This window comes from Bombina bombina, chromosome 7 (genome assembly GCF_027579735.1).
Source record: "Bombina bombina isolate aBomBom1 chromosome 7, aBomBom1.pri, whole genome shotgun sequence".
NCBI classification, from domain to species: Eukaryota; Metazoa; Chordata; class Amphibia; order Anura; family Bombinatoridae; genus Bombina; species Bombina bombina.
Genome location: NC_069505.1, coordinates 486,127,611 through 486,155,272, shown reverse-complemented (window position 1 = coordinate 486,155,272; position 27,662 = coordinate 486,127,611). Strand labels below are relative to the sequence as shown.

The window sequence follows — 27,662 nt, the reverse complement described above, 5'->3', positions numbered from 1 at the left end:
TTTTTCAGCTCAAACAGCCCCATTGTTTCCTATGGGGGAATCGTGCACGAGCACGTTTTTGAGGCTGGCCGCTTGCGTAAGCAACTCTGGTATCGAGAGTTGAAGCTGCGTTAAAAATGCTCTATGCTCCTTTTTTGGAGCCTAACGCAGCCTTTATGTGGACTCTCAATACCAGAGTTATTTTTATGGTGTGGCCAGAAAAAAGCCGGCGTTAGCTACGCGGGTCCTTACCGACAAAACTCTAAATCTAGCCGTATGTGTTTAACCACTTTGTGGGTAATAAGCAGAGTTTCAGCATTGATAGTGCAAACATTGCTTTCTCTAACAAATTACAGAATGCAATTTTTGCACTAGAATTACATATTAAAGGGACAGTATATTCCAGAATTTGTATTGTTTAAAAAGATAGAAAATCCCTTTATTACCCATTCCCTAGATTTGCAAAACCAACACTTTTATATTAAAGGGACATTCCAGTCAAAATTGAAATGCACATAGATTAATTACATCTTTGAATAGAAACATATTTACAATATAAATGTATTGGCAAAAATGCTTTCAGTAAAAGTTATCACTGTTTTAGTGTTAACATTTTCCTCTGCACGTGCATGTGAAGCATAGTTAGATATTCTCAGTGCACCAGCATTTTAAATACTGCAGCTGCTCAGAGCACCAGTGGGGCTCGTATCATATCAGCAATTAACAAATTGAGTCATTACCAGATGGTAAAAGCACCTTAGGCTCTCTCAGTAAGTGTTGTGTTTAAAATGCTGGTGCACAGTGCATACCTAAATACACTTTGAAACCGCTATAGCTTTTATTAGAAGCATTTTTGCTAATACATGTTTATTACAAAAATGCTTCTATTCGAAACTGAAATCTATCCATGTGGATTCCAATTTTGTCTGGAATGTCCCTTTAATACACTTTTTACCTCTGTGATTACCTTGTATCTAAGCCTCTTCAGTCTGTCCCTTGTTTCAGTTCTTTTGACAGACTTGCATTTTAGCCAATCAGTGCCCTCTCATAAGTAACTCCACGTGCGTGAGCACAATGTTATCAATATGGCACACATGAACTACACACCGGGGCCCTGTGGTTTCTAGTTACGCCTCTGCTTCTAATTACCAAAAAGCAATGCCAAAGCTATATATGTCTGCTATTTCTGAACAAAGGGGATCACAGAGAAGCATTTACAACCATTTGTGCCATGATTGCACAAGCTGTTTGTAAATAATTTCAGTGAGAAACCTAATGATTGCGAAAAAGCTAACTATTTTTTTATTTGATTGCATTTGGCGGTGAAATGGTGGCATGAAATACACCAAAATGGGCCTAGATCAATACAAGGGGGCATATTTATGAAAGGTCTGTTGGACACTATCTGACATTGCGGATCATGTCCGACAGACCTCGCTGAATGCGGAGAGCAATCCGCTCTCCGCATTCAGCATTGCACCAGCAGCTCTTGTGAACTGCTGGTGCAACGCTGCCCCCTGCAGATTTGCGGCCAAACGGCCCCTAGCAGGGGGGTCTCAATCAACCCGATCGTATTCTATTGGGTTAATTTCCAGCGATGTCTGTCTGCCACCTCAGACCGCTGCTCCATAACTTGTGTTTCTGGCGAGTCTGAAGGCTCGCCAGAAACACGGGGCATCAAGCTCCGTACGGAGCTTGATAGATATGCCCCTTTGGGTTGTCTTCTAAAAAAAATATATAGTTTTGATAGGTAAATATAAAAAAGGCTCTATTTCTGTTTAAATTGAGTCATAGCAAAAATTCTAAAAATACTCTGGTCTTTTGGGGAAGTTTTAGTCTGAAATGCCCGGTCCTCTAAGGGGTTAAGGGGTAAACATTGGGTATTTCTAAACTTCAATTTTTTCATCATATTTTATAAAAAAAAATGTTATAGTAAATTATATGATATGATGAAAATAATGATATCTTTAGAAAGTCCATTTAATGGTGAGAAAAACTGTATACAAATATGTGTGGGTACAGTAAATGAGTAAGAGGAAAATTCATAAAATATTTATTTCTGCATAATTTAAAAACTTTGCAATGAATTATCATGATATATTTTGCTTCTTTTTCCTGTAATTAACTCTGAATCCAGTAGTTTTCCCCCCCTCTCCTCAGAGAGGCTGTAGCACATTCTGTGAAATGCAAAACCTTAACCCACCTAAATTCTGCACAGTGATTGGTCGATATGTGCACATGCTCATTTATATTAGTTTCTATTTGACCACAGCAAAGGAAGTAAGAGAAATAACATTCAAGAAGCTTTTTCAAGGAGGGTGTCCCCTGGCATATAAAAAAGTGCACATTTTACTAACAAAATCATCATTTTAAATGGTTTTTAAAAATATTTTTATGCAGATCTTTTGTAATTCTGTGAATAATTTCTGATCCGTGTAGAGAAAAAAAAAAAAAGAGTTCAATCTTCATTTAAAGTGAAACTAACAGAAGTGCTGTTTTTGTGCTGCTTATAATTAAGTGTATAATTAAGAGTTGGTTTGTTCTGCACAGGACACTCCAGCTTGAAACCGCCCCCCCCCCCGACAATATGGCATATGTGAAAATATTCCCTTTTATGAGCTCGATTTATCAATCCATGGGGGACAGGGACGAACATATTAGCCCCTGTCAACCTGAACTCTCTTCTGGTGGGCTGGAATTTAACTTTGTACGTAAACGTTCCTTTGCGCAACCCCACCTCCTGCCCGTGCAGACTGGATATGTTAATCTCCCTGGTCGGACGAGGCTGGGGAGATTGAAATTCGCCACCTAAGAGGTGGAGAACAGGGTAGGGAAGCAGCCGTCTGATGAGCCCTGTTTGATAAATCCTGACAGCAGGCTCTCTTGAGCGAACCTGCATTCAAAGGTGAAGAAGGGCTTTATAAATTGAGCCTTTTTTTTTTTTAAATGTAATAATTTTTATTGAGGTTTAAACAATAATAAAAGAAAAGAGTAAAAAAATCAAGGTCAAAATACATAAAAGATCACATCACTTAGACATTGCAAAGCTCAAATCTAACAAATCAATATCAGAAAAGTAGGCAAATCATTTATACATTATTAAAGGGCCAGTAAACCTAAAAAATAATGTTATATAATGCTGCACATAGTGCAGCATTATATAACATTATATGAGTGCTAGCTTTATAGAACATAATATATCCGGTGAACTTTTATAAAAAAAAAAAGAGGGTCTTCCAGACCCGCCCTCTGTGCTCTTCTGAGAGGGTCTGGTTTTCCCTCAGAGCGCATCTGGCCAGCTGTCTAGTCACAGCCCGGCCCGACCGCGCCATTACATTCAATGCAGCTCGCTCCTTCTCTGTCTGATAGCGGGAGCGAGCTGCATTAAGTGTAATGGTGCGGTCGGGCCGGGCTGTTACTAGACAGCTGGCCAGATGCGCACTGAGGGAAAACCAGACACGCTCAGTAGAGCACAGAGGGCGGGTCTGGAAAACCCTCTTGTTTTATAAAAGTTCACCGGATATATTATGTTCTATAAAGCTAGCACTCATATAATGTTATATAATTCTGCACTATGTGCAGAATTATATAACAGTATTTTTTAGGTTTACTGGCACTTTAAGTTCAAGATGGAAACAGCAATGTCCAATTGAAATATATAAATATTTATGACCTGTGATCTATGAGATTGAAACCTTCGTTTAATGAAACATATTTTGAAGTATTTCCCCTAAATAATCTAGCTTGATCTAAACTTAAAAAAATGGGTATGTTAACCCACGATACCCTTCTAAATCGGATAGTAGAAAATAAAATTAAAATAAAAAACCAGGGGGGAATGAGGGGAAGAGAGATAAACAAAAGCTAAAGAGTCTATTCTCATTATATTATAGTGCTGCTCTTCTATCATCTAGGAAAAAATATACTAAATTTAGAAAATACTGTAGTGAACTAAGTAACTAAGTCGATATTACAGTTTCAATAGGGGATAATAGTTGTTTTTGGGTATCAGTTTCATATACCTCCATGAACGCTGCCCATTTCATATAATATCTCTCAATAACTGTTTCTGTAGAGGTATAGGCATCAAATTGTTCTATTATAGCCTGTGTCTGGAGGAGATATATTAAATTATTAATAGATGGTTCTCGTTTATTTTTCCAATTTTTAAGTATAAACAGGCCCATTTATCAAGCTCCGTACGGAGCTTGAAGGGCCGTGTTTCTGGCGAGTCTTCAGACTCTGAGCAGGCGGACAGGAATCGCCGGAAATCAACCCGATCGAATACGATCGGGTTGATTGGCAGCTCCCTGCTGGCGACCGATTGGCCGCGAGTCAGCAGGGGGCAGCGTTACACCAGCAGCTCTTGTGAGCTGCTGGTGCAATGTTAAATGCGGAGAGCGTATTGCTCTCCGCATTTAGCGAGGTCTTGCGGACCTGATCCGCAGTGTCGGATCAGGTCCGCAAGCCCTTTGATAAATGGGCCCCAAGGTATCTACCACCCAAAATAGTTATGTTAATGAAGTAAGTATTTACCCATGGATTTGGCCTGTCATGTAAAACAAATATGTCTTTTATCAAGTTTGATATTTATTTTTAAAATCTTACAAAGCCAAAATTGAACTCGGGACCAAAACTTCTGAATTTTAGGGTAGCTCCAAAACATATGAACCAGGTCGGTTTCCGAAAAGTGGCACCTAGGACAGTAGTTTTGAGTGTTAGGGTACCAACGATTAAGTTTAGCTGGTGTAATATAAACCTGGTTAATAAGTTTTACATGAGATTCCCGCCATGCTGCAGAGAGTGTAGCTTTATCCACTTTTTGTATACTATATTTCACCAAATCCTCACCAGATATATCTAGAATTTGTTGCCAACTTCTATCCAAATACTGTAAATAAGCTTCACCTAAGTTAGAGAGTATCAACTTATACCAAAAATTAATGGAGCGAATACCAGTTTTGATAGTCCCATTTGCAACCCCGGTTGTATCCAATTGGAATGAAAATTCTTGGTGGGCTCATAAAACCAATGTCAGATTTGCAAATAGTCATAGAAATCTGTATTAGGGAGATCATATCTGTTTTTTAGGTCTTCAAAGGTACATATTCGAGACGTGCCCAATTCATTAAGCTGAAATACATGTGAAAGTCCCAAAAGACTCCATCTATTAAATAGTTTACTATTAACGCCGGGTAGGAATCTTGGGTTACCCGTTATGGGTAAAAGATTTGACATGTGGGAGTCCGTATTTAATAACCATCTTAGACGTTGCCATGCAATAATAATATAGTATATAGTGTATATCCTTTTGATTCTAACCGGTATATGTCGAATAGGACAGTGTAACAAAGCAGTTAATGAAAATGAAAGACTAGCTTTTTTTCCACCTCTAGGTAAGCGATATAGTTACCATCCGTAAGCCAATCCATTGCGATTTTCGCTAGACATACGCTGTTATATATAGATAGAGAAGGGAAGGATAGTCCCCCAAACTGTCTTAGATGTGTTAGTTTTTCCAAGGCCATTCAACTTTTACCCCTACCCCAAAGAAATTTTCTACAAATTTTATTCAGATGGTTAATATATTTTTATTTAGTGGAATGGGTACATTTTGTATAAGGTATAAGCATTTTGGTAATATAATCATTTTGATTAAGTTGATTTTAGCTGTAAGCGAAAGCGGAATATGGGACCAATTAGTTAAGTTTTGTTTAATTTTCTCAAATAAAATACCAAAATTCCTTGAATACCAATATTTCGGGCAGCTAACTATATTGATCCCTAAGTATGTAAGCTGGTCATTTACAATTTTGAAAGGTACAAAAGATTTATCAAGTGGGGGATTATTGAGCCATAGTATTTCTGATTTGGTAGCATTCACTTGGTAACCAGAGAACAAGCCAAACTCCTGAATACATTTTAAGATATATGGAATGTCTAATTGTGTATTATTAAGAAATAATAACAGATCATCTGCATAAAGTAGGAGTTTAAGCTTCTTATCCCCAAGTGGAATACCTTGAAGTTTCATTCTAAATAATATTGCAAAGGGCTCAATAGCTAGATTGAAAAGTAAAGGAGAGATTGGACACCCCTGCTGTGTACTTTTTTCCAGAGGAAAACTATTAGTTAAGGACCCGTTTACCAATATTGAAGAAAAAGCTTCTGAATATATTAATTTGATACAATTTAAGAATAAACTTTTAAATCCAAATTGACTCATTGCATGAAAAAGATGGTCCCACGTAATTGAGTCAAACGCCTTCTGGGCATCAATTTATAAAATAGCTTGATCGTGTAAGATTTTAGATTTTTTTTGTTTAGCGAGATTCCAGTAATCATCCAAGAGTAAGAAAATTTTCCGAATATTAGCAGATGGATTTCTATGTGCCATAAAGCCGACCTGGTCCGCATGCATTAAAGAGCCTATGTGTCATAATACCCATGAGCAATTTGTAGTCACTATTCAACAATGAAATTGGACAGTATGAGTCTAACAAAGTTGGGTCTTTACCTTTCTTCTGAATAAGTGTAATCGTAGCAGCTGAGAAATATGGGGAGGGTTTTACTCCATTTACAAAATAGTCATTAAATAATTTTAATAGAGTGGGTGTGATTTCTTCTTTTAGTAATTTGTAGAATTCACCTGGTAAAAGATCAGGGCCAGCAGCTTTATTCATTTTCAATTTATCGATTGCATGTTGTATTTCAGTTTCCGTTATAGGAGAGTTCAATACTTCTAAATGCTTGGGAGACAAGGCAGAAACTATTATTTTCTGCCAAAATTTAGTTTTATTAGAGGTATTTATCTCTGTTGGGGAGTACAGTTCTTTAAAAAAAATTATAAAACACTTGGCTAACATCCTCAGATTTATTAAGTTAACATCATCCTTTTTAATAACTTTGATATAATTCCGTTTCTCTTGGTTCTTGACACATCTAGCTAGGTATTTACCAATTTTATCCCCATATCTATAAAATTTCGCTCTGGTCCTGAGTTCATTAATTGCGTTTTTCTGGGCACTAGCAATCTCCCATTCTTTTTTAGCCTTGATATGAGTCCCAATTTATTTGGACCGGGCAGCTCAGGTAGGTATTATATGTATTTTTAACATAATTGGAAAGTTCTACTTCTCTACGATGATACTTTTGCTTTCGTTTTTATCGATATACCTTAATCTCACCCCTGAGAACTGCCTTAGCAGCTTCCCAGAAAGTCTCACTTTTAGAAATATACGACTGGTTCCGTTTGACATATTCCTGCCATTTTATAGTCAACCAATTTTTGAATTTCAGGTTATTAACTAAGAAAGAAGGAAAAATATAAGATTTAACAGGATCTAGTTTTAGCTCTTCCCAATGTAACTCCAAAGATACATTTGCGTGATCATATATAGTAAAATCCCCAATCTGAGCTATAGGGTTCAAACCAAAAATTCTGTCTGCTACTAAGAAAAAATCAATTCGGGAAAAGGATTGAAATTGTTTTGATTCACATATAAATGCACGCACATTGGGATTGTGTACCCTCCAAATATCTTTAATTTTTAACGCACTACAAAAATTCTTCAACGGTTTATTCATGTTTTTAATTGATCTATTGGCCCTGTATTTGAAAGCGAGAAAAATGTTGATTATTGATAACCCTCTTAAAATTTACCTGATTTGTAATGCAGAGAATGGACAGCAACAGGAGACTGTAAAACTGCAGAATAGTCTGTGAAGAGAAGTTAAAACCAGAGAAGCAATCCAAAACCAAGCATCAAAGTGGAGAATTAAGACAGTGGTGGCGATCAGGGCACTATTTCAGAGAAAATCAGTTATTAGGAAGCAGATCTTAGTAGGGATGTGCATTTGGGTCATTCGTGATGATCCAAATGCGGATGAAGGAGGCCGCTTGTGGGATTCGTCTCTTTTTTTGGAGACTGATTTCAGTGTGCTATACTTCTCAAGAAGAAATCCGGCTGTGAAAAGTGCTGAATTCTGTGAGAGACCTCCTTCTTTTGCCTTTGGATCATCACGAATGACCCGAATGCACATGCCTAGATCTTAGTGAAAGGGTCAAACAAGCAGCGTAGTCCAACTTTGCCAAGGTCAGGTTGAGGAAAGCAGGTCGAGGTTCATGGCAGCACTGATAGTATCAAAGCAGCAAATGGTTTATGTCATGTAGTAAGATGGTTTATTTTTGGAAGTACTGAAAGTATTAGAGTAATTGACAGATTGTAACACTACTTAAAGTATACAGGTAGTAAAAACAAAATTTATGCTTACCTAATAAATGTATTTATTTCTGGATATGCTGAGTCCACGGCTTGAGTAATTACTGTTGGGAATATCACTCCTGGCCAGCAGGAGGAGGCAAAGAGCACTGTGACGGATACCCCGACTGGGTAGCTCCGCCAAACGGGTCCTGCTTCCTCACTGCCGATTGCAGCTATGTAGCTGGCAAGTGACCACAGCCTGTAGCCACCCCTGATGCCTGACAGCATCAGTACCCAGGGTCCCACCCTGTGGCAGACTCCAGTTACCCAGACTGGGTAGCTCTGCCTGATGATCCTTTCTCTGCCTGGAACAGGCTGCTATGTAGCCCAGGAAAGTGATTTTAGCTGGAGCCAACCTAAATAACTAGACAGACTAGCATTCAGGTTAGACAAGAACTGATTTTATTGTAAAACATACACTCCTTTTATACAAACAGCTCATCTTGATAACACAAAGGACAATCCCACAATTTTCCTGCCCCTCCAGACAACCCGGCACCTCCATAGGAGCCACAGCCTTATTTAATCCCAATACATAGGGGTGGCACTTCCAGGGTGTCATTTTAAAGCTCTCGGTCCCCAGATTTCACAGCATGATTCCTTACTGGGGACCGGAGTTACAGTCCGTTGAAGTTATGGGGTTAGGGGTGTCCAAAACCCCCGGTTCCCAAAGGAGCTCCCCTCCGATAAATTCCCCCACCTCTTGTCCTCCCTAGGGGCTACTAATCCTCAAAAGAGCGGAGCTCTGGGGCTCATGGTTGCTGGAGCAATGGGGGGGTAAAGTTAGTGGGTGTCCTGCTGTCCTGTGGCCGAACGGGAGTTCCAGGAGCCTGGACAGCCTGAGAGGGGTTAGGCAGGTGTCCGTTGTGAGGCGGCCGACCGGGAGTTTCCGGGAGCCCGGCCAGCCTAGGAGGGTTTTCCTGGTCATAAACCAACTCTTCTCTGAACACAAAAACAAGCCAAAACAAAGCAAACAAACAGCTTCCAGAGATGGTGGTTGCTCTGAGGAGTCCAAAACCACTGATAAACAACAGAGGTGAGGATGTAATGGGGGTTGGGGGTATCCTTAGCTGTCTGGTATCCGTGACAAGCACCACAGTTAAACTGCTAAGTATCACTCCCTTACCCACAACCCCCAGTCATTCGACCGAAAGGAAATGAAGAAAAAGGAGTAAAACAAGGTGTAGAGGTGCCTGAGATTATAGTCAAAAGAACAACAGTCTTAAAATAAAGGATGGGGCCGTGGACTCACCATATACAGAAATAAATACATTTATCAGGTAAGCATAAATTTTGTTTTTCTTTACTAAGATATGGTGAGTCACGGTTTGAGTAATTACTGTTGGTAACCAATACCCAAGCTAGAGGACACTGATAAATAGGGAGGGACAAAACAGGCAGTCCTAAACAGAAGGCACCACTGCTTGAAGAACCTTTCTTCAAAAAGAAGCCTAAGCCGAGGCAAAAATATAAAATTTGGAAAAAGTATGTAGAGAAGACCAAGTTGCAGCCTTGCAAATTTGTTCCACAGAAGCTTCATTTTTGAAAGCCCAAGAAGAGGAAACAGCTCTTGTAGAATGAGCCGTAATTCTCTCAGGAGGCTGCTGTCCAGCAGTCTCATAAGCTAAACTAATTATACTTTGTAACCAAAAAGAAAGAATAGTAGCAGAAGCTTTCTGACCTTTAAGTTTCCCAGAGAAACAGACAAAGAGGGCAGAGGACTGGCGAAAATCCTTAGTCGCCTGTAAGTAGAATTTAAGAGTACGTACAACATTCAAATTGTGTAACAAACGTTCTTTGGAAGAAGAAGGATTAGGACACAGAGAGGGAACAACAATTTCCTGATTGATATTTCTATTAGAAAAAACCTTAGGAAGGAAACCTGGCATTCTTCTCTATGATGCTCTCCTTTCCAGGTCGCAGCTGGTTATCAACCTCATGTTTTTCCTCTTTTTGCTCAGTCCCCAGGAGTCCCTGCTGCAGAACGTCGCTTGACTGACCTCTCTACCCATTGGCAACGAATACGTTCTCAGTTACACTCAACCGTCTCTAGATACAAGAGGTTTGCCGACCATCAGAAAACAAAAGAGATGCAGAGTTCCTCAAATAAGTTAAAAATCCGTAAACTTTATTCAATAAGGATAAAATTCATAACACCTAAATACAAAACAAATAAATCCAAAAGGGCTTGACTAGTTTCGGCTTGTGGCCGTAATCATAAACTTGTTACACATAGGATCTGGGGTGATTTAAAAAGGGTGTACTACTCAGGTATTGGTTGATTTACAGGGCAGACTGAAACCTCCTCTTTAACCCCTTACTCATCAGACTCGCCGTTCATTTGGATAGGGATATTACAAAGTATATGTATACAGATTGGACAAAATAAGGTTTAGAATTCACTTAGCATAGTTAATATTACATAATTTGATAAATAATTTAAACATTTAATCAAATTCACGTGTGATAAATTATGTCATATAGGTAATCACAGGTATGTTACATTTGTAATAGAAAAAAGCAAAAAACCAAAGTTGTGCATTCTTAACCATATACATATAATGAACAACAACATTGTGAAATCACTTATAAAGTAAGCAAATAAATAAATAGATGAATAAATAAAATAAATAAATAGAAGAGATAAATGAAAAGTTACATATTCCTAAAATATGTGTAAACATATACACGAAGTCCGTGTGTGTATTTGCAATTTATATACATGTTTATAAACCCTGTGAATTATTGGAGATTTATACTGTATGCGGTGAGACTAAAAGATTTAAAAATTTGAGCAAACAAATGCCAAGAAGATACCGGACAGAGATAACACACATCAGTGTATATAAGCAAATGTGTAAAGGGTATCAGTGTATGAGGACCGTGCAGCACACGAAATTCTAGAGGTCAGAAATAACATAAATAGTATGCGATAATAAATATAAATGTAGCTTTAATATAGAGTGTAAAGTATAAAGGGAGATCTACAGGCAATTTAAAGATCATTTAGAAAAATTGAGAATATGTACCATATAGCAGTATATATAAGTGCATACTGACCATACATATATATCAGTGGTTGATCAAAAATACCATAGTATGGTACATATAAGTGTATACAAATTATACATCAGTGCCAATGGTTGATCAGATCGAATTCTGAATTGAAGCCAACAGGGACCTGAGTCTTTAATTTAAATACCCAGAAGGTTTCCTGTCTGGCCAGGAGACTATCTTTGTCTCCCCCCTAGGGGGCATTGATTGTTTCAATTGCTCTCCATTTAAAAGATTTTACGTCCCCTTCATGTACCTCAATAAAATGTCTAGATAGAGCTGAACATAATATCTTGTTTTTTATATATCCTAAATGCTCGCATATCCTAGTGCGTACGTCCCTAGTGGTCATGCCCAAATATTGACAACGGTGTTGGACATACTCAATCAGATATACGACATAGGTAGTTGAACATTTCACACAACCTTTGGTCTCAAAAATTTGGTTAGTGACACATGAATAGAACTCTTTTTCCTTCCACAATAGATTCACAGGCCTTACATCTCCCCCCTCCACATTTGTAAGTCCCTTGGACACCGAGCCAAGCGGTTAATTTTTGTTTATGTGGGAGTTGGGTAGGGGACAGAATGTTGCCTAGGGTCAAGTTTCTTGAATATACACATTTGAACCCCTTCTTAACCGTGTTTTTAAGATCTTTATCACCATATAATAGGGGAAAATACTTCTTCAATATGGCACAAACCTCATAATATTCAGAAGAATACTGAGTAATGAACATGGTACGTTTATCCTAGGTACTTTTTTGTTTCTGAGATTGTCGTGTCTGCTCACTCCAGCCACTTCCTTAGCCACATTCCGCACCATCTCTGGCCGGTATCCCCTTGCAATCAGTCTATTCACCATATGATTACTCTCCTCCACAAAGTCATTATTGGTACTGCAAATTCTTCTGGTACGCAACAATTGCCCTTTTGCAATCCCTTTGAACACATGTCTAGGATGTGCACTCTTGTTGTGTAATAAAGTATTACCCGAAATGGGTTTTCTGTATAACTTTGTGGTTATTAACCTCATGTTTTTCCTCTTTTTGCTCAGTCCCCAGGAGTCCCTGCTGCAGAACGTCGCTTGACTGACCTGTCTACCCATTGGCAACGAATACGTTCTCAGTTACACTCAACCGTCTCCAGATACAAGAGGTTTGCCGACCATCATCGAGCTAGTATTCTTGCCTTTCTGTAGGTGATCGTGTCTGGGTCTCTACCCAACATATTCGCTTACGTCAACCTTCTCACAAATTAGGGCATCGGTTTATTGGCCCTTATAAAGTCCTCAAAAGACTTTCTCCTGTTGCCTATAAAGTGGCCTTGCCCAAGGCCTTACACATTCATCCAGTCTTTCACATCTCCCTGCTCAAACCTTACATCACGAATAGATATACTCGACTCAGATGTCCTCCTCCTCCACTCCTGATTCATGGTGAACCGGAGTACGAGGTTGCTATAATCCTGGACTCCAGAATCAAACGCAGGCAACTTCAATACCTCATGCACTGGAAGGGTTACTCTGTGGCGGAGCGTTCCTGTCTGTGATGTGCACGCTCCATCTTTGGTCTCCAAGTTCCATGTTGCTCACCCTTTGATGCCGATTCTGGTTCCCGGAGGGAACCCTTGAGTGGGGGGGCTATGTCACGCCGCTTCTGTATCGCTGCTCCTGTTGCCATGGCCGTTCCTGTGGGCATGTGCGGCGATGACGTCATCGCCGCACGCCACTTCCATTCTAATGCCGACTGGATCACCTGGGGGCCCTCTTTTGGCGTGGATCTGCGCCTATATAAGTTTGAGGATTTCTTTCCTCTGTGCCCAAGTATAGGTTGTCTTCTGCTCCCTGGGTACTAAGTGTTATTGTTCTTGAACTGCTGATTGGCTTATTGATGCTGAACTCTGCATGTCTGTGACCACTCTCTGATTAACCCCTGTACAGCTGATTGCCTTATTGATGCTGAACTCTGCTGGTCTGTGACCACTCTCTGATTAACCCCTGAACTGATGATTGCCTTACTGTTGCTGAACCCTGCTTGTCTCTGACCATTCTTCTGTTTAACCCCTGAACTGCTGGTTCTCTGGATTGCCTTGTTGTTGCTGGACTCTGCTTGCCTGACTACTCTCCAATTAACTCCTCTAATGCCGTGAAGGATTGCCTTGTTATTGCTGAACTCTGCTTGCCTGACTACTCTCCTGTTAACCCCTCTGGTGTCGTAAAGGATTGCCCTCTCTGCTGTGAGTACCACTTACCTCATTTAACCACCAGAGCATCTATCAGAGCGACCTGAGGATCTCTTGACCTTGAACCGTACCTTGGAAGCTTGGCATTTTGCCGAGATGCCATCAGATCCAACTCCGGCACCCCCCATTTTAAGGTTAAACTGGAGAATACCTCTGGATGGATAGCCCGCTCCCTGGGAAGAAATGTCTGTCTGCTCAGGAAATCCGCATCCAAGTTGTGTACTCCAGGAATGTGGATGGCAGACAACAATTGTGAGCTTCCGCCCACTGAATAATTCATGCCACCTCCTTCATGGCTAAGGAACTCTGAGTTCCTCCCTGGTGGTTGACGTAAGCCACTAAGGTGATGTTGTCCAACTGAAACCTGATAAACCGGGCTAAAGACAATCGAGGCCAAGCCATCAGAGCATTGTAAATCGCTCTTAACTCCAAGATGTTTAGGGAAAGCAGACTCCTCTCGAGTCCATAGTCCCTGTACCTTTAGCGATTCCCAGACTGCTCCCCAGTCTAGCAGGCTGGCGTCCGTGGTCGCAATCACCCAGGAAGGTCTCCGGAAGCTTGTGCCCTGAGACAGATGCTCCTAAACAAGACACCACGGGAGAGAGTCTCTTGTCGATTGGTCTAGATCTATCCTCTGAGACAGATCCGAATGGTATCTGTTCCATTATCTGAGCATGCATAACTGCAGAGCTCTCAAATGGAATTGAGCAAAGGGAATGATGTCCACAGAAGCGACCATCAGACCAATTACCTCCATTGATTGAGCTACTGACGGCCAAACAGTAGACTGAAAAGAGAGGCAAGGATCTTGGATTTTCTGACCTCTGTCAGAAATGTTTTCATAGATAGGGAATCTATTATGATTCCTAAGAAAACCACCCTTGTAGCTGGAACAAGGGAACTCTCCTCCAGATTCACTTTCAATCCATGGGAATGTAGAAAAGACAACAAGATCTCTGTATGAGAGTTTGCTTGTTGAAAAGATGGCACCTGAACCAATATGTCGTCCAGGTAGGGCGCCACTGCAATTCCCGAGACCTGATTACTGCCAAGAGAGCCCCCAAAACCTTTGAGAAAATTCTGGGAGCTGTGACAAGGCCAAACGGAAGAGCCACAAACTGAAAGTGTTTGTCTAAAAAGGCGAATCTCAGGAACTTGTGATGATCCCTGTGGATGGGGACATGAAGATACGCATCCTTCAGGTCTATGGTTGTCATAAACTGACCTTCTTGGACCAAAGAAAGAATGGAACGAATGGTTTCCATTTTGAAGGACGGTACCCTGAGAAACTTGTTGAGACACTTTAGGTCTAAAATGGGTCGAAAATTTCCATCGTTTTTGGGAACAATGAACAGATTTGAATAGAATCCTAGACCCTGTTCCCTTACTGTAACTGGAACAATCACTCCCAGGGAGGAAAGGTCCTGAATGCAGTTCAAGAATGTCTCCCTTTTTACCTGGTCTGCATATAATCTTGAGAGGAGGAATCTGCCCCTGAGAGGGAAAGTTTTGAATTCTATTTTGTAACCCTGAGATAATATGTCAACAGCCCATGGATCTGGGACATCTCGTATCCACGCTTGACAAAACAGGGAAATTCTGCCCCCCACTTGATCCGGTACCTGGATCGGGGGCCGACCATGCTGACTTAGACTCTGCTGAGGTTTTCTTTGATTGCTTACCCTTATTCCAAGATTTATTGGGCTTCCTGCTTGGAATAGGGAGAAGACTTTTGACCTTTGAAGTTACGAAAAGGGACGAAAATTACTTTGACGCCCTTTCAGTCTGTTCTTCTATTTTATGTGTACTGAGTGCACGGACCTCTGGATCTGCTGATGGATTAATGAGATTATAAAGAGTGCAGGTAAATTGCTGTTTGTTAAAGTTCTGGGAGTAGGCAAATGAGTCTTTATTGAAGTATTGTAATTTTTAAAAGTGCAAAAAAGGGGAGTAATTATGCCAACTCTGAGTATATAGTGTCTATATAAGGAGTACTTATGTCAGCACTGAAGAGAATCAAAGATGCAGCTAAAGGTGGAGTATTCCAAGTGCAAGAGAGGGGAGTACTTAAAATAGTGCAGAGCATGTCAAGAGTATCTGTATGAGGAATAATTATGCAGGGGTGACCTTTGGGAAGAGCAAGAGGGGCACCTGTCCTAAGCCCCTAACTTTGGGGGCCCACACTGACAGGATGAGAGGATAAAATATACATCCTGTATTTAGTTTATGGAGAAGTGGTTATGGGACACACTAAATGTTGGAACAGAAGTGGGCCAAGGGAAAGGGGCCTGGGCTGAGGGGCCCTACAGATTTGTCTGACCCAAGGCTCCAAACACTAGGGGTCGCCCTGTACTTATGTCAGCACTGAGTTAGTGTATTTAGATTGCAGGTAAGATCATATAAAGCAGTAATGAGGGTAATAAGGCAGTAGCCAACCCCCTTAACAAAGAGCCTTGGTGCAAAACTTTTTTGGGGGCCCCCAGTCAGTATTACCGTAGTTTAAAATGGCAAAGAGACAGTAAATCTGTAGCTGAGCGTTACAGATTTACAGTACTGGGACTGGCTGCACTACAGAGGGCGCCTCATCAAAAGGCGGGAAATACCGGAAGGTGCGAAAAGCGGGCGGTGAACAAACTGTCAATGGGCTGGGACAATACATAAAAGGCGGGATCCCCAACGGTAAGTGGGCGGGGATTAGTTACCAAGGGGCGGTACTAGCTGTCAATGCAGACGTTACACACAACCAATGGGCGGGACTCAGGCTTCACACCTACCACAGACTGCTAAGTCAGACAGGACTTTGTAGGCGGGGCTATGAGTAGGTTGGGTCCCGCCCTCCAGCCAGTAGAACCGTCTCAGTGGGAGGGACTAGGCTTCGCCTTCAAATCTGGGCGGGTCCATCACACCTCCCTTTCAGTTCATTGGTGTATCTGTCATTTCGCAGACTCCGCCCCCAACTCAATGCGCCTGCTGATTCGTCGGTCTGTGAGAACACCAAACTCCGCCTCTGTATGTTCCTTCTGCGCCTGCGCGTTGCTTCCCAGTTACACAGCGGGTGTCTGTTGAGGGAGGAGAGCTGTGCGGTAGAGCGACCGTCAGTTTAGAAACACAATCACATATACGGAGCCCGGGGTGCCGTACGCTCGCACTTCGTTAAGCTTTCCGTTTCCTCTCCTTTACGAACACCCAAGCTCCCAAATTCTCCCCAGCTCCTCAGGTTTCCCGCCTTTACTCGCGCGCACGGTGCTAGCTCGCGGACATGGTGGACTATCACGTGACCGGCGGCGGTGGTAGTATTGGTGGTGGTGGTCACGGCCACGGTCACCGAGTAATGGGACCGGACGGTCGGTACATGGAACAGGAAGATGACTGGGACAGAGACCTGCTGCTTGACCCGGCCTGGGAGAAACAACAGAGGAAGGTAACACCGCCCTGAACCCTTGTATTGTAGTTTGTAGAGGTGTAAGGGACAGTAGTGCGTGTGTGGCACACTATAGGTGTGTGAGGAAACTACTGACAGTACATAGTGCACTTATGTGAGGTCACTTACTGTGTGTGACACCTGGTATATCATTATCTAGTATGGGTGGCAAATCAGTCCCGGGCATCACACAGAAGAGATGTAGGTTATGTCACATTACAGGTGTGTGAGGCACCTACTGACGTTATATACAGTACATAGTGCACTTATATGTGAGATATAGACTGAGGTCACTTACTGTGTGTGACACCTGGTATATCATTATCTAGTATGGGTGGCAAATCAGTCCTGGGCATCACACAGAAGAGATGTAGGTTATGGCACATTATAGGTGTGTGAGGCACCTACTGACGTTATATACACTACATAGTGCACTTATATGTGAGATATAGACTGAGGTCACTGTGTGTGACACCTGGTATATCATTATCTAGTATGGGTGGCAAATCAGTCCTGGGCATTACACAGAAGAGATGTAGGTTATGGCACATTATAGGTGTGTGAGGCACCTACTGACGTTATATACACTACATAGTGCACTTATATGTGAGATATAGACTGAGGTCACTGTGTGTGACACCTGGTATATCATTATCTAGTATGGGTGGCAAATCAGTCCTGGGCATTACACAGAAGAGATGTAGGTTATGTCACATTACAGGTGTGTGAGGCACCTACTGACGTTATATACAGTACATAGCACACTTATATGTGAGATATAGACTGAGGTCACTTACTGTGTGTGACACCTGGTATATCATTATCTAGTATGGGTGGCAAATCAGTCCTGGGCATCACACAGAAGAGATGTAGGTTATGGCACATTACAGGTGTGTGAGGCACCTACTGACGTTATATACAGTACATAGTGCACTTATATGTGAGATATAGACTGAGGTCACTTACTGTGTGTGACACCTGGGTTGCTCTTGGTATAACCTTATTCTCTAGTATGAGTGGGAAAATCAGGTGTGGAGCTCAGGGTGCAGTAATTGTCTAAAAATCACATAACTTTATTTGTATTTGACAGCAAGGTGTGTGGAACCAATGTATTATTGTCTGTGTGTTATGGGTGGCACCTCTTGTGCCCAAACCTTGTGTGGCTATTTGTGCTAATAAATATATATCAGGGCTTGACAATAGAGTACAAACATTTTGGGCATTCTGCCCTCAATCTGTGAGACATGTTTAAGGATATAATGCTCAAAATGTTAGGCGCTACAGTGAAGCAATAAAGGCAAGTGCCTCTGATTTTGAATGTGAAGGGTTTGGCAGTGACAATGCTGCACTACTTATATGCTGTGTATTGAATACTGATATATATATGTGTGTGTGTGTATTCAGACATACGTTTCTTGGACTCCTCAACATTTAAAACTAGTTATATAATGCTGTCAATCTCTGATATAGATTATGTTAATAAAGATATAATGAAAGGGGTGGCACACTTGAATGAAGAAATATAGTAGCGATATATATATTTGTATGTGCAAACCGTAAGAAATGACCATGACATTGTAGTAGCTGTGGTTAGCTGTGTCTTTTTTTTGTGTTAGTCAGGGCCAATATAGTGTGTTTCCATTGTAAATGGGGTTCATGAGCCGGAAGTGGGGGGGATCATGTCTGGTCATCATTGTCATCAAGGTAGGGGGAGAACCGTCCTGAGCGTCACCTTGATTAAGTTCATAATATGTAGTTTGCTCTTGGGTCAGAGTCTGGGTGTATGTATATATATTTGACTGTTGGGGTGGTTCAGAACAGGGCATCCACAGTGTGTATTTGTTCTATGGAGTGAATACCTTGCATGAAAAGAAGGCAAACAAGTTACTGCTTCATTCAATGTGTGAGATTGCACAGGGAATGTTAGCAAAGCACCTGAAGAATGTTGTTTTTATTTTTTTTTATTCTATACATAACATTTCAGTCCTTAGGGAAATTGCTGCAACCATAATAGTATTACGTTCTAGCCATAAATAAAGTATTGCTCATCTCCGCCTATTAATCATTTGACCTCTGACAGGCTAGAAGTTGAGTACTTTCTGCTGTAGCTGTTTTGGGGGTATAACTGCAGATCACTTTTTCTCATAAAGTCCTTCAAATCTGCCTTTTAGGGACTTCTGATAAGCATCAGTGTATAGATTGGTCTTACATTATTGTGAAACGGACAACATCAGTATTTCTAAGTCTCTGGTTTTATGTCTCAACATAAATATTGCATAGCTTACATTATTTCCTTGTTTTGGCACGAATAGCACTCACTTTTGAAAATAGGACCTAGAGTTTTTAACAACTGCAGTGAAGATGACAAACCCGGCATCTTATATCATTCTTCTGACAAAGTTTTGGATTATTCTGCATAAATCTGCACACACTTCTGTTGGGTATAAAATGTTTCCAGCCACTACAATTAAAATAAATGTGGCAAAATGTGCTTTAACATAAAACATAAGTTTTTAATAGGTAGTTTGTTTATGCTTTTCACCAGAGTTTAAAATCCATAAAATGAGTAAGCGCCTTTTTTAAGCTTCATATTTTTAATTGCACCAAAACTCCAATGACCTCTACAACGTGAACAATTTCATGCAATACAGGTATACCCCGCTCATACAGCGGGTTAGGGACCGGAGTCCCGCTGTAAAGTGAAAACCGCCTTAAAGTGAAACAAGGCAGTTTTGGCTTTCTTTTCACTTGCCGGTGTGTTTAAAAACTTAAAAACATGTTTTAACTAACTTATATTAGGTGTACAATAGCGCGTTCCCAAACCGGTCTTCAAGAAATTGTTAGGCTGGGATTTGGCAACAGAGAAACTTTAGCCCAGTTGGCTCATGTATATTGGTTAAAGGGACAGTTTACTCAAACTTTCTCCCCTCTAATTTGTTCCCAATAATCCACTTTACCTGCTGGAATGCATTCATTTGTATTTCCTTTACCCTTACATTGGCATTTGAAATAGTTGATTTAGCCTGTGCTATCCCAACCTATTCTGAAAATTTCTGGCCTTAGGTCCAAGCTATAGATAATCTGTGTAAACACAGCCAGCAAATAAATTACGTGCCCAGTGGGGTATAGAAGAGATAAGGTAGCAAATTAAATTTTCTGTTCTCCAAATATTGGTCTTTGTGTTATGGACAGATATAAGATAAAGAAGCATGTATATGTACACAATATGATAAAGTAATGAGATCTGATTATACCTACAAGCTCAACCCATTTTATTAGGTTGTGGCTTCTAAACACAAATTTAGAATATATATATACACACACACAAATAAAATTCTCATACTCTGCAGTTGGTTAAAAAGAAAAGTAATTGGAAACACATTAAGGGAAAAATTATTTTACAGTATACTGTCCCTTTAAGACACTTGTGCTCACATAGACACCGTCTAATCTTTTCCTATTTGAGCAACCAAGGAATGTTGGGTGAGTCTTATTGTAAGTTTGTCAGTCATTACATCTTGAATATCTTCATAGGGCATTTTTTGTGTGTGACATAACTGAGTTAAAATGCCATTTAACACTCACTATTTCTGATGCATCTTCTTAAAATAGATCCTTAATCTGGACTTATTCTGATATAGTCATTTTGATTTGTGGACATGTAGTTGAGTGAGCGAACTCTACTGAATTTATTTTATTGGATGCTTTATCTTGCAGTTGATTTTCTTAGCAGAGGTTGTTAGCCAAAACTACACAGAGATTTTGTAGAAAGTTTTGAATATGTAGAAATAAATCCCAAATGTTTTCTAGTTGGTCTTATTTTGCCTTGTCATGTTGAGATATGATATTGAATGGCATAACACTGCTGGTATGTTTGAAGTTAAAACTACAAGTTCATAGTTACTGATGGTTTAGTTTGATTTTCAATGTGTTCTTTGTCTGGCATAACAGGATCCCATCTACTGTGATACTGATTTTGGTTTGTATTGCAGTCAAATAGCTCTTAGCATCAATTCCAGCATATATCTCCATTTCTCTAATAGACTTGGAGAAATAGATGTAATTATGATAATGTAAGTTAGCAGGTTATGAACTTCCTGAAATCATTACTTTACAGAAAGGATGGTTGGTTCATTGCTTAGCCTTCCAGAAGGTGAGGCATTCAGGCATAATTAAAGCTAGTTTTTAAACTTTTTGCCCAGTAAGCTTTGAATTTCCATATTATTGTTAATCACAGCGCAGTCCTTAAAGTGAAGGTAAAGTTTCCGTGAAATGAAAGTAGTATAGTGTTAATTATTCAAAATATAGCATGATCGCTAAGTTTTTATGTAATATTTCTTTACATATCAATATAAGATCTATACTTTATCTGTCCGTGTCCGGCCGATTAAAGCTCCGCCTTCAAGTTGTTTCCTGCTTTCTTGGTCTATTACGTATAGAGCGTTGACACCCACTCTATACGTATGGTAAATGCGCGTTCTCGATGTTAGTCAATCTTGCGCATGCGCACAATACGGCTCAACCTCAATTTGCGCCTGCGCGACTAAAAACTTTAACATTCTGAAGCGCATGCGTTAATCCCAGTGCGTTCGGCAGAGTTGATTGAGTGAAGGAGATTTGCGCATGAGCAAATCTTGAACGAGCACGGATTATAAGATCCAGGAAGTGTATCTAACGCATGCGCAGATCCAATAGTTATGCGGTGACGTCAAATGACGACCGCCTAAAGGCCAGACAGATCATTGGCTAATAGAAAAACGTGACCTTGCTGCAGAAAAAAAAAAAAATACGGGCAGATTACAGAACACGGAGAAAATAGTTTTAAATGTCGGATAAAACGGTAAATATCTAAATTTAACAAAATCGATGAATTAAACTCAGATTATTTTTTAGTCCAGTTACATTTGAATAGTATTAAATATGCGAACTTTACCTTCACTTTAATCTCACATTATCAGTTCAAGCTGTTACACCAGCTAAGGCCCTTTTAGATTGTATCTCTAACATTGTTACTATACTACCAGTGTAACCTTATGTCCTGCAACACACCAAACCTACCATTTATCTTTCTTGTAATGCACAATAAACTTCTTTTGGCCTTCTAAATACAATTCCAACTTATTTCCTGTGACCTGCATGCAATATGTGCAGTGACTTAGACACAGTCTCTAATTGATCTAACACAACCTGCTGTTTGCTACTTGTCTCCCTGGTGATGAGTGTGAGTAGGGCTGCTGGCAAGGTAAACTCATCAGTGTTGCTTTGTGGCCTTCTTGCAAAGTTACCTTGATCTTGCTTTGTTGACCACATTCATGCTGGTTCCCTTCATGCCATGAGTGATTCTAAGAGCAGTGTTGGTGACCAGAGGATACACGTTTCCATACATGGATCACAAACCCTGGGCCAAGCGCAGTTTGTATTGGATCCTGGCTCTGTGGGTTTGTCTTGTTCCCTACTGCACACCACCACAACATAATATATTTGGCCTGATAAAACTGTACACTCTACAATATTATTGACGACAAAATACAATTAGCCCAAAAATGGAACAAATTAAAATCAACTTCCCTTTGTCACCACCTCTAGATTGTCTTCTCGACCTAAAGTAACACTATAGCGTTATCTAATATTTGTAGCAAGTGAAGGTGATAGGAGTCCGATCATTGATGTGTAACCAGTGTTCTTTATATGGTCCTAAGAGGGCTGCTCTGTTTTTTCCATTTGACCCACTACATAATTGTTTTAAGTCCACCATGTGTTGCATAATGGATTCAGGAGAGTAGTTGGTATGGCATGTTCTGATGTTGGGGGGAAAATATCTGCCTGCTATAGAGAATGATAGCAGCAGCATTTGGCCCAGGGCCATCAGTTGTTAACCATTAGGTTATGGTGTGTGCCCTTTCATCTCAGAGGAATGTTAACCACGTGCATATTTAACTGTGAAGGGGTATATAAAAGTGCAGCAGGCGTCGGTTTGTTCACATACTTGGGGATTATAATTTTGTTTTGCATATGTAGTTTTGGTAGCCTATGTGTTTGGCACAGAACTAGTTGTTGCAGGAATTCTGAGGTGTCCCTCTTTCTTCCTTGTAGGTTTTTTTTTGTAATGGAGTGCAGATATAAACCTGCATAGAAGTTCTTCCATGATTATGGACAGTGGTTCTCATAGGGCTTTCATGTTGTCATTTATAATTTATACTCTGCATCTGCAGACCAGGCTCTGGCCTTACTAGGTAGGTACGCTAATCCTTAACAAGAAGCAACCTGTTGTTTGCACTGACAGTGTAGGGATTCCTGCATATGCTCCACTTGTCAGGGCAGTCCTTGCTATGAGTCCAACATTGATAGAGGGCATTGCCTGCCCTGTCTGATAAATCATTTTATTATTTAACACCATCTATGTAGTGTGCCAGCAAATCCCAATAACTTTTTTTTTAAAGGTATAGAAAGGAAAGACATGTGCATTGCATATTTTAAATAGATGCACTTTTGCAATAAACGTCCGTTGGCAAAAATTCTTCTAGTAAAGGTTTACGGTTTTAAAGTGGCCTGTGTGCCAGTATTCAAGTTCAGAGAGGATGCATATGTGGCAATTTTGAATGTAATTAAAAATTTGACACCTGAGATTAATCCTTTTGTTGTAAATCAGAAGGAAACAAATTCTGGAGCTTGTAAAATGTTGCTTTACAAGATAAACCCTCATAACCCGCAGAGACCGGCATAAGATTGGTGGTGATGACTTTTATCTAATTTGTAGATATGATCAAGTAAACCTTATTCTCATATGATAAGATTTTGTTTATATAATGCCAGACATGGTCAAGATCAAGACCAAAAGTGTAACAAAAACTGCATGCACTTTTTACATTGCCTAAAATTTAATCTGATTTTATTCTGAGCATTTTTTTTGTGCTGCAAAGAGCCTTTTGCCAGGCAGCTACTGTTTGTATAAGGGACGGTTTCCCTCCCAGTGCTTCGAAATGGAAATATGTGGGGATGCTCTCAGCTGAGCAAATACATAACTGGTGTCGGTATATTTGCCTCTTTTTTTTTTTTATGTGTCTGAACAGCCGTTGTCTGCTCTTGCTAGCCTTGCTATACAACTAACCATTTAATAGTCTGTTTATGCGCCCCCCCCCTCCCCTTTATGCCAGAGCTGTGTTTAAAACAGAGCACTCTCAGGCTGTCTACAAAGCTGAGGTGCCCCTGGTGTCCCAGTTGTAACAGAATCCTTCGACCTGTTAAATGAGACACTGGAAGCATTGCAGTTCTCTGCTGTTAAATGCCTCTTGTGGCAGGGCTGTCTCACCAGAGCTTGAAAGGCCCCTTTATAAGAACGCTCCAGTTCTACACAGTTGCCTTTTTGTGACAGACAATAACTATGGCTAAGCAAGGCTCTCAGTGTTCACATGCTGACCAGATTTGCGTTGTTGGCTTTTTTTTTTTTTTTTTTTTTTTTCAGGCCCCCAGCCACATGGATGGGTAACGTGCACGTTTGCTCTTCAGATTCTTTGAACCAACAACCTTAAAACAGTGTTTGTGCTAAGAAGCTGTTCTCTGAGTGGTGGTTGTATAGGGCTGTGGAGGCAAGGTTCACTGATCAACCCTGTCTTTCATCACTGGTTTGCAATTTCAGTTTGGTTAAGGGTCAGTGTTGAAATTCAGTGTTAACACTTTCAGTACATGTTTACGTCTCATAATGTGAAAATATATTTTAAAAAAAGGGTTCTTCTGAAGAGACACGAAATAGACAATCCAATATCCATTACATTTTGCTCAAGAAGTTCGGAGATTTGTACATTATCATTTGTTTTCGCTCAGTCTGCCTTTTTTATTTATATATATCTCCTGGGTTTGTACTTTTAACCTTCCAGTACAACTAATCATTAACCTAGTGTTCTTGCAAGGCCGTCTCAGAGGATAGTTTAAACCTTAGCCTGTTTGTTGAAATGTGCAAACAAAAATCCTTTGACTTTTTTTTTTTTTTTTTTTTTACTGTGTAAAACCTGAATATTTTTATGTGATCCAGTGATAGTTTTTCTAGCAGCAGTATACAGGCTCATTGGATTTTATACACTTAGCATGAGAGCTTAACGTGTTTTAGCTCATACTGCAAAATTGGGTAAAAACAACTCCTGTACTTTGATATACTTCACCACTAAGAATTCCCACTGTATTAGGCTAGCATGACAGAAGAGATTGTAGGGTAACTGAATGACTTGCTTGTTAGCCTTTGTATTGTATAATCTCCCTAAGGACCCTGCACTCCCTCCTGTGTGACATTTAATCGGGTTGTGCCCTGTACAAACAGTAAGGGCTGCCTTAAGAAGTTAAATACACTTTTTACGTTTCTTCCTTTCTGACAGCGGCCTAAAATCTTTTAGAAAGTATCTGGTTTCAGGTCTCATCAGCACCAAAGGGTCAAGAATTCTGTTTATGACTTGGATAAACATCAGCTACACAAGTGTCTTGCAGGGATATTGCCCTCAGCTGCAAGCTGGTGCGCTGAACAAATGTTGTGCATTTTTTTTATCTTTAGAAGTGAACAAGTAGCCTAAAAATGGAGCCACCAAAATTCTCAAGATTTGACATGCATATTATTATTGTTGGATTTCTGGCAAATCACACACAAAGCTTTGCTGAATATAGCCACAAGCAGATGTTCAATGTATTCTGAGAAGTTTGACATTTACTTGCCTTCTGGATAAGATTTTGAGGTTGTGTAATAAACATTTGTAGACCTAGAATTGCATTTCATGCCCTTAATTTCCAACTTGCAGCCCATGATGGTACAGGTATAAAACCCTTTATCCAAACTGTTTGGGATCTGTTGGCGCTCTACTGATGATGATGATGATGATGATAATAACTGGAAAAGGTTTAGCATATTTACATCTGTAAAATGGGACAGTTTGAAGAGGTGATGGGATCAGTTGGAAACAAAAATATCTTAGACAAACCCAGGAGCCGTTGAGCCAATGGAATTTTAACCCTGGCTCCTTTTTGGATAATTCTCCCTTTATCTGTCTAAATGTAGCCACCAATCAGCAAGCGCTACCCAGGTGCTAAACAAAAAATGGGCCGACTCATAAGCTTTACATTCCTGTCTTTTCATATTAAGATAACAAGGGAATAAAGAAAAATTGATTATAGGAGTGAATTAGAAAGTTGCTTAAAATGAAATGCTCTGTCTGAATCAGGAATGTTTAGTTTTGACTAGACTATTCCTTAATACTTTTCTATACATGGTGCCCTCAGAACAATAGCATTCTAGTCAGCTAATATTTGTTGTAAATAAATATAGACTATTTGCATTTTTGAACACAAAAACCAAACCTGACAAAGTTATAAAGTTATAAACTCTTCCTTTTAAAGTGTTTTTGTAACAATGTATAGTTTTGCTTATTTTTTAATAAAATTGTGCAGTTTTTCAGACTCCTAAACCAAGCCCCACAGTGTCAGATGTATACGTGCGTTTACAGACTCCTGCTGGCTCCTGTTTGTTATCCGTCTCTTCGTATGCAGGGGAGAATTACTGCTGTTCCTCTTTTCTCAGCCCCTTTCACTGGCTTTCCCAGCCAAACCTCTGGGAGCTTCTAAGTACGTTTTTAAAAATATTTTATGCTAGATTTTTAGATCAGTATCTGTGTATATTCTTCTTTATAGTAGTGTCTATTACACACAGTTATATACAAATTGGTGTATACTGTCCCTTTAAGTGTAGAACCATGGTAAATATTCCTATCTTCCCCTTGTGTTTCTCTGCAGGAATCTCAGTTATGCATTTGCTTTCTTTCTTGAAGCTAAAACACAAAATTGGAAATTATTTGTGCCCTTTGGATGCTTTGCCACTTGTTAAAGGGTTCAGATACATGGTTCAGGTAGCATGCAATTTTAAGTGACTTAAAGTTACTACTTTTGGTAAATGTACTTTGTTCTGTTTGTATCCTTTGTTGTAAAGTAGCAGCAATACACTACTGTGAGATAGCTGGTCATTGGTCTTGACTTCACTCACATTCATTTTTTTAATTGGGTCGTCTGATGTGTTCTGCTAGGTCCTATTGCTGATCTGGAGCTGGCTTTACCTATGTGTTTAACTCATTTGCAGGGTCTTAGACACAACTATATGCAAGTAATGTTGTAATAATAGAATGCTATAACACATTAGGCACTTTCTTTTTACTTTATGTCCCCTTAACCCAAGGCTTGACAAACCTGGGAGCCACTGGCTCCTAGAATTTCACCCCTGGCCCTCCTAACTTTCTGGGTTATTCTCCATAGATCTATATACATATACCACTGTCTGGCTCTTAAATATTCTTACTGGCTCCTACATTTTGAGCCCAAATTCTTAGTGATGGTAAAGTTTCCACTTTTTAGAACCAGAACCTTAATGTTAGTTTTTTTTTTTTAAGTGGGCGGACGTAGAGCACAGCTAGATTAAAATAAGTTGGTGATCAATTAAAGTCAGTCTAAAATATCACTAACCTTCAAGATCGGATTATAAAAAGTTCACTTTAAAGTGAATGTCAAGTCAACTTTAATGCGGTTTTTAAAAATGCTCATTAAAAACAGGGGCATTTTTTTCATTAAACTCTACATTTAAGCGTTTTTTTTTTTTTTTTCAAATACTTACCTTTTATCTTTATGAAACCAGCCAGCGATCCTCCTCCCGCAGCTCCTGCTGTAGTTAGCACAGC

The 27,662-nt window shown here is 40.0% G+C and overlaps 1 protein-coding gene across 1 annotated transcript in view; it reads left to right on the top strand.

Annotated features, from left to right (window-relative positions):
- The first annotated feature begins 16,583 nt into the window (after nt 1-16,583).
- Nucleotides 16,584-27,662, top strand: part of LOC128666803 (alpha-actinin-4) — a 65,614-nt gene continuing 54,535 nt past the window's right edge. Inside the window, exon 1 of the mRNA XM_053721598.1 lies at nt 16,584-16,962. Coding sequence (XP_053577573.1) covers nt 16,801-16,962 — 162 coding nt within the window. The 5' untranslated portion in view covers nt 16,584-16,800. The remainder of the gene's footprint in view (nt 16,963-27,662) is intronic.